General features: G+C 43.1%; 1 protein-coding gene across 2 annotated transcripts; it reads right to left on the reverse strand.

Annotated features, from left to right (window-relative positions):
• Positions 1 to 552: 552 nt before the first annotated feature.
• GATD3A (glutamine amidotransferase like class 1 domain containing 3A) lies at positions 553 to 7,752 on the reverse strand. Of its 2 annotated transcripts, none has more exons than XM_039552690.1 (7): positions 7,524 to 7,752; positions 4,857 to 4,909; positions 4,109 to 4,222; positions 3,651 to 3,770; positions 2,657 to 2,749; positions 2,175 to 2,331; positions 553 to 1,550 (listed from the first exon to the last, which is right to left on the reverse strand). In XM_039552690.1, exons 1-7 carry the CDS (start codon positions 7,635 to 7,637, stop codon positions 1,422 to 1,424), a joined length of 780 nt encoding a protein of 259 aa, XP_039408624.1. In that variant the 5' UTR covers positions 7,638 to 7,752; the 3' UTR covers positions 553 to 1,421. The 2 variants fall into 2 exon arrangements, with proteins under 2 accessions (XP_039408624.1, XP_010392903.3); XM_010394601.4 differs by lacking the exon at positions 7,524 to 7,752 and adding an exon at positions 6,640 to 7,286.
• Positions 7,753 to 7,876: the final 124 nt, after the last annotated feature.

The following is a 7,876-nucleotide window of genomic DNA, read 5'->3' on the forward strand; positions in this document are numbered from 1 at the left end:
CAAATTCAAATCTTCTAAATCCAAATGCGGTTTTTATTTTTAGTGACAAAAAATTAATCATTAAGAGGCTACAGAAGCAAAAATGCTTATTCCCTGAACACTGACAGAGCAAGCTCAGCATGCCTAACACTAACACTCAAGCTTCTCTTCTCTTTGCTCCCCTCAGTAAAAAAATGACACTCCACACCCCTGGCAAGTGTTCAGCCACAGACAGTATTTGCCAAACACCAACTCAGTCTAAGGCTTGTAGATTCATTTATGAAGCACACAATTCTCCCTTGAAAATACAGGTTCACTTTGGCAAGTCTGTCATGGAAGAGAAACTTTAATCCGAGGCAAGGGGTGTCATTTTGCCTGTTTTTTGTTAGTTTGAATTTGAGAAATGTTGTGTCCTGCTCAACAGAAAGGTGACAAAAAACTTTTAAGAGGGGGAGAAGATTCTGCTGGATTCTATACGGAAAAAATGTACAAAATGGGTGAACTGAAAAGCAGAAAAACTGCTAAAATGTACCAACCAATATAAGCTACCAAACAAAAATGAAAGGACAAGGATGAGATAAAAGGCAGAAATTTATTTATTTATACATCATTATTCCAGACATTCAATAATACTTCTTTGGAGAAAGCTTTATTACCCTAAAGCAGGGGAAGTTAGGATAATTTGAGATAGTTTTTTCCATTCACTACTTGTCATACAACTGCTTTAACAGGGATGCTGCTGTCCTTAAGAGTTGTGCGTCACATCAGCGGTATTTTCTTCTTCATTTCAAGACCTTTTAAAACTATAATGGGCCAATGGATGAGTTTTTCAAAGTGCTACTGTTGTGGCAGTTGTGTCCTGCTGCTGACTGCTGCTCAGACTGACTTTGTGAAAACAGGGTTCTTTCAAATAGAAACAAAAAAAAAAAAATCTTTTCATTAACACAGAGCTAGACGAAGGTGTGGAAGATGTCTTTTTCCTCAGCAGCTGATCCTGGCTTTTAGTTCCCAGACACAGGCCTGAGCACATACACCTGGAACCGTGCATTCATTCCTTTCTACTCCCATTCTCCATCCACTAGATATGCTGCCATGTGCCAAATCCCTACAACACATCTGCCCTCAGCTTCTGAAAGGGCCTTGAGTCTCTTTTTCTCCCTTAGAACTGGTTTGACATTGGTGTGTTGGAAGATTTGTTTCAGAACACATCCAGACTGCTCTCTACAGATGGAAAAGCTCAAGAAGATGCTCTGTGTCTCAGGCCAGGCTCCTTGCCCTGTGTAATGCCCCTCTCTCAAAAAGGCACAGAAAATCCTGCAGCTGGGAATCAATCAGCTTTGCATCAGCATTCACTAGAGTGTGAACAGGACTAGCAGGTGCAAATGTCTCCATTGGTCCGTGATATGTTTGATACTATGCCCTAAATTTAAACACATCTGATTTTATTTGCCAGTTAATTTTAGCACATTCTTTACCATTGCCCCAATGCCATCGAAGATGTGGTGTAATGCTGTTTCACACATAAATGCTGGGGTGGTCACCACCTTATTTTTTGTATCCACATGAGCTTCGTAAAAAGGAGTTAAGGAAAACACAGCACTTGCAGATGCTGCCTGCAAAATGAACCAGCGCTGAAAATCTCACAACTCCACTATCCTATAAAAACTACCTCCAAATATGTTATACCATCCAGCTGTAAAGACAGCTACAACCTGTAATGCAACCTATGACAAGGTATTTTTGCCAGTAATACAAATGCTGCACAAGAAACCTGTGGAAACACCCAAAACCACAAGAAAACCTACAAAATTCACTGATTGTAATAAAATGTCTCTGAGAACAGTCTGACTGCAGCATTAGACTTCAGGAGAAGAATAAAAATCTCAAAGAGAACTGACCAGCTGTAACTCATGCCAGTTTTATGTGCAAATTCATTCAGCACTTAGTGCATTACTGGGTGTCCAGGGAAGCTGACTGAGAACCAATTCTAACTCCCAGTGTGTTGTTGCACAGCAGCAGTTACACAGCTGTGTAGAGGAGAGTTTCTAATCCTGTACTGTACCACTGCTACCTGCTATACACTGCACATTCCCATGAAAATCTAAGTGGAAAAGCACAGTTCCTACATGTGTTCATTCCTTTAATGACACATTTCTAAACTGTCTCCCAACATGGAAATCACCAGAAAAGGATATGGTTACTTCTTTCACACAGTGCTTTGCTCCCAGCTCTTTGATGGCTCCTGCAGTCCCAGCATAAGGCCACTTGCCCCCTTCCTCTTCTTCGTGGCCCACAGTTACCTCAGCACCAGAGAGCACCTTTGCTGCCAGCACTGGGGAAATGCAGCACAGGCTGCAACAGAAGGAATTGTAAGAGCAATTCTACAACAGCACTATCCCAGAACTTGCTCACAACTGAAAAGATTCAAATGGACACAGCCTTGAAAATCTGAAAGACATCACAAGGCAACTTCCTCTCAGCATTTCCTCAGCTTCTCCTTAGACAAACACCTACACACACACATCCTAAAAAACACATTTACAAAATAGGCTGCAAATGATACAAAAGAGAAGATACTTTTTCCAGTTCCGACAACAACAGCTGCACATTTCAACAAAACACAGGTTGTCTCCTTGCTCACACTTTCAAACAAATGCCATCCAACTAACATACATACCCAATAGGTTTGCCTGCTTTGTGGAAATCTTTCAGGACTCGCTCAACTTCTCTGTTCACCTTGCAATCCTTCCCATCAACGGCAAAGGTAGATCTGTCACAACAAGAAACTTATACATAGCTCAGTATGAACCTACAAACAGAGGTATTTGCCTATCTGCCCTGAGACTGGCTCCAAAGAATCATCCCAAACTTAACAGCTACTAAACAGTTGGTTAAAAACACTCCGTAGATGACCATCACTGCTTTAGCCAAAATGTCTCTCTTCTAAGGTTCTGGTCTGCCAGAAAGTCCCTTACTAAATAAAAACATCTAGAAATGAAAATTATCACCTCAGCTTTCTAGGATTACTGAGAAGCTGAACAGTAACCTTTTCAAAGAAGAAAATACTTAAGAAGAAAAGGGAAGTAACGTTCATGTTTCTCAAAGCCAACAAAAAAGCATGTCAATAGCAAGATAATCAGTATTCCACGTGGCTAACACTTTTTGTTTCCTTTTTATTTTTTTGAGCCAGCTGTTGTTTTACATTATAAAACGAGAGGGGATTTTTTGGGTAGGCAAAGAGGAAGAAATAGAATAATAACATTACAAGCACCTGAACTCATGGAAGTTTTACCTTCACTTCCCTCAGACCTAAAAAGAAACACCACCAGGGGGAGGAAAGAGGACCTCTCGTGCATTATCTCAACTCGCATTCTCATCAACATTGTTCAGAGAATTTAAAACAAGACAATGACAAGACTTTAAAAGGCATTATCCATATTAAGTAGGAGTTACATATGTAGTAAATAAGACCATTTATGGATTTTATTGTGTGAATCACGGTTCATAGAATGATAGAATGGTTTGGGCTGGAAGGGACCTTAAAAATCATTTCATTCCTACCCCTCTGCCATAAGCAGGGACAACTCCCTCTAGACCAGGTTGCTCCAAGCTCCATCCATAGTTAATTATGAATATTTAGTTGAGGAATCTGATGCTTAGTTGGCACTCACAAGTTTTTGGCAGCTCCGAATCCACCAGGGAATATCACAGCATCATGGTCTGCTGTAGAGAGCTTAGCCAGGCTTGTAATTTTACCACGAGCAATTCTTGCAGATTCCACTAAAACATTCCTTGAAGAACCAGAAATAAAAAAATGTGATTAATTAAGCATTTGCACACAGAACAGTGTAGATAAAGTTTTGACAGAGGAAAAGGAGGGTGAGAAAGGGAGGAAGCAAGAACATCAGTATTTAGTAACTGAAGCTGTAGATGGTTCTGAAATGCTACTGCTGGGAAACATAAGCACTGACAGACCGTATATAATCAAGTCCAGAAAAGCCATATAATATCTTCTCTCCAAGAAAACCACCACAGCTGGCAAAAAGCTACTAAAGGCATTCAGCAAAGTGCTACAAGAGGCATTACAGGCTGCTATGTCTAAAGAATGCCTAACACATCACAGACTTACCTTGACTCAGCTTCAGCTGGTTGCCCTTTACTGTGGTCAATGACATGCATCTGAGGGACATCTGGAGCATACATGTGAACCTCAGCTCCCCCACGGCTCAGGTGTACCAGGACACTACAAAAATGGACATAAAACAAGCAGAAAACTTTTATGGGAGAGGCTTCATCTGGACCCCAAGTCTTGCTACAAATATTCCACCGCCTGATTTTGAAAGATGAGGAAAAACACATATCCTACCAAAGCAGGCAACCAGGAAAAACAAAAGCTTCCTTCTTCCAAGTCCCCAGGTGTTATGGAAGTAACCCACATAGCCAGTAATATTTAATCTAGGTCTAGGTGACACATTTCTTATTAATTCTCAGTAAGAGTTAATTCCACTTAAGCATTAACCATTCTACTGTCAGATTTAGCCCCAGGAATGGAAACTCAAAGTGATTCTGAAATTAAGTCTGTATTTAACTCTCTTGAGATTGAAACTGGAACTCTGAATTTCTGTTTCTGAAGAGAGTCTCTCTCAAACTCAGTGTTCTGGCATCACATGCACAGTGCTGCATCTTTGGTCAGTCACTGAGTTCTACAAGAATGCAGCCTGAGCTCACAATTATGCTGTGAGAAAACTGTGAGAAAGCTTCATCATACATCTCTCAGGGTAATTCTGATGGCCAGAGACAGCAAAACTAAATTGAACAGACTGCTGCAATGTAATGGAGACTTTTTTTGGAGTCTACAGTCCCATAAGGCAACTTACGCTGATGCCTCATGGATTTCTGTGCCATCGTAGACACCACAGCCAGACAGGACCTGCAGTGAGAAAATCAACAGAGTATTGCAGGTGACACAAAACTCCCTACAGGATCTTTCACAAGGTAAGGTTTTAAAAAATTGTTCACAAACAACAAAAAAACCCTCAACTTAACAGCAAGCTCTTACTATGCCAGTGAACACCATGCTATTAGCACTGGTGTCACCACTAGACACTGCAGAACTGGCATTTCCCATTTACAGCAGCCCATGACAGGGCTCAGAAATAACCACTATATATTTCCTGGCTTATACATTTATTCCACAGTTAATTACCTGACACGTTACCCCTAGGTATGTTTTTATTGTGCACACAGTGTCATTCATCTTTTTTATGAAGTGTCCACATCCACGTGAAACACTTTCTCATCCAGGTGCACATCAATCAGAAGAGGGACAGAAATGCACTTTGAGGGGCCACTTAAAATAAACTACTTTACCTGCTTCTGTATTTTACCTGAGCATCTGCATCAGAGATCAACAGCTAAATCACTTTTAATGCAGTAACACAATTATGCTGTATTAGCCATACTTTTCTACAAAAATGTGGAAATAATACTTTTGTTTATACACACCAGCTAATAAAAATCACAAAGCAGTCAGCTACCCTTGTGTGGGTAGAGAATCTGACAAGGTAGAAGGAGAAATGATATTTTTTTTAAAAAGCCATTATAAGAATCAAACAAAACCAAAAAAATCCAAAGGTTTATCTAGTTCCTGAAAGCATATAGATGTACTCTTTTGGGGTTTTTTGTTTGGCTCTTTGTTTTGAAAGAAAAAAGTCCAGTTAGGAAGTCAATTTCCTTTTCTTTTTATTATTTTTTTTAACTTTAATCTCTTCCTTCCTGGTTTTACCTCAGTTTTTTGAAGCTTGAGAATTTTTAAAACACAGACACATCAACAGAAACTCACAACTGAAAAGAAATTCACAGCTGAGACAGTGTTAGCTAGAAATGTTAGATTTGAAGGGACTTTTAGGTCACAATACCCAGGTGTCTGCTATCGTGGGCATCACTTTACCAAATATCCCCATCACTTCACCAAATGAGCAAAATCCATGAGTGTTCTTCTGTCCATGTTAATCCTGTTCTGATATTTAAGATCTGCCTTCTACGTCACAACTCTGTTTTATCTTTCATTTAATTTAGACTGAATGAACAGATAAGCAACTGTGCTAAGGTTATGCTCTGTGAGCAACATTTTAAATGTTTTTGAAACTCGGTGAAACCAAAATACAGTAACACTGTTATTATAAACTCCTCTATATATAAACTCTTCTGTTCTTTCAGTACCTGCTTGATTACAAATCTGTCTTTTACCGCAGTCAGAAATACACATCACTGATGTCAAAAAATAACATTTGTTTTCCCATCTCCATTTAAAAAGCTGTGACTTGATAAAATGACAGCATTACTGCTGGGTTACTTTTTAGCCACTTGGACCTGTATTCTGCCCTTTCCCAAGCCAATTCTGCCCCAAGCAGATTTCTTCCTGCAGATAATGCCTTCTTATTTCTTTATGTTTAATGCTGTCTAGACTATGCAAAGCTCAAGCTTCAAAGACTGTCCACTGAGTCCCAAAACTGTGTATCCATTTGGGACACCACTTATAGCCTGTATTTTCCTTTGCCACTTCTGGCTCCTCCAGCTCCTCACTTTCTTTTGTGTTTGTAACATGTTTTACCTCCTTTCTGCAGAAGAGCATAACCCAGTTTAAATATTTTCCCGTACCTTGCCAGTACCTCCCAGAGTTTCACTATGAACTACTTCATGGTCAGTTCTCCTGGGTTCCTCAGTACAAGGGGGCTCCTGGAGTGGGTGCAGTGGAGGGCAATGAGGATGAGTGGGGGACTGAGGCATCTCTCTTACAAGGAAAGGCTGGGGGAGCTGTTCATCTTCAAGAGATGACTGAGAAGGGACCTCATTAATGTGTATAAATATCTAAATGGTGTCTGTCAGAGGATGGACCAGGCTCTGCTCCGTGGAGCCCAGCAACGGGACAAGAGGAACGGGCAGAAATTAATGCCTAGGAAGTTCCACCTGAACATGAGGCAGAATTTCTTTACTGTGCAGTGACCGAGCACTGGGACAGATTGTCTAAGGATGGTATGGAGTATCCCTCACTGGAGGTATTCTAGAACCTAGATACAATTCTGTATCATGTGCCGTGGGATGGCCTTGCTTGAGCAGGGACGTTGGACCTGGTGACCCACTGTGGTCCCTTCCAACCCGACCCATCATGTTATTCTATTCTGTGGTTCTTCCCAAATCAGCTCCAGCCCAACAGACGCCAGCTTTTACACGTTTCCCACTCCTGGTCTGGCCTCCTCCAAGTTTCTGAACTGCAAGCAGCTTTCTCTTCTCAAATTCAGCGTCTCTGCAGGGCTTCCAGCTGCTGCAGGCACCGGGCGAGGCTTTCCCAGGCCGCCGCCCCGCCGAACCCTCCCCTTCACCGCCGGAGCGACCCCGGCTGCAGTGCCGAGGGTGGCTGTGGAGAGCCAGACACTAAAAAAACAAACAAACGCTTCTCCTCAGAGCCAGACAGTAAAAAAACAAACAAACGCTTCTCCTCAGCGCTGCCCGGCCCCCGCGGCCCCCGCTCCTCCATTACTCACCACAGCGACGCGGGCGGCGCGGCAGCGTCGAGCGGAACAGTGCAAGGACGCGAGGCCGCCGGGCGCTGCCCGCCGCAGCGCGGTGCACAGGGCCGGGCCTCGGGAGGTCAGCATGGCTGAGGGCGGGGAGAGCGGCGGCGGAGGAGCGGGGCAGCGGGAGCGGAGGAGCCGGGAACCGGGAGCGGGTGACAGCGACGGGAAACGGGAAGGCCGCGCCCGGAGGCCGCTGCGCCCTTGGCGGCGCCGGCGGCGGCGCCCCCTGGAGGCGGGGAGGGGCCACCTCAGCGCCGGGGCCCGCGGGCCGATGTTCCCTTCCCGACCCTCAGTTATCGGGAATAGCAGCGGGGGGAAGG

Source organism: Corvus cornix, chromosome 1 (genome assembly GCF_000738735.6).
Source record: "Corvus cornix cornix isolate S_Up_H32 chromosome 1, ASM73873v5, whole genome shotgun sequence".
Classification (NCBI taxonomy): Eukaryota; Metazoa; Chordata; class Aves; order Passeriformes; family Corvidae; genus Corvus; species Corvus cornix.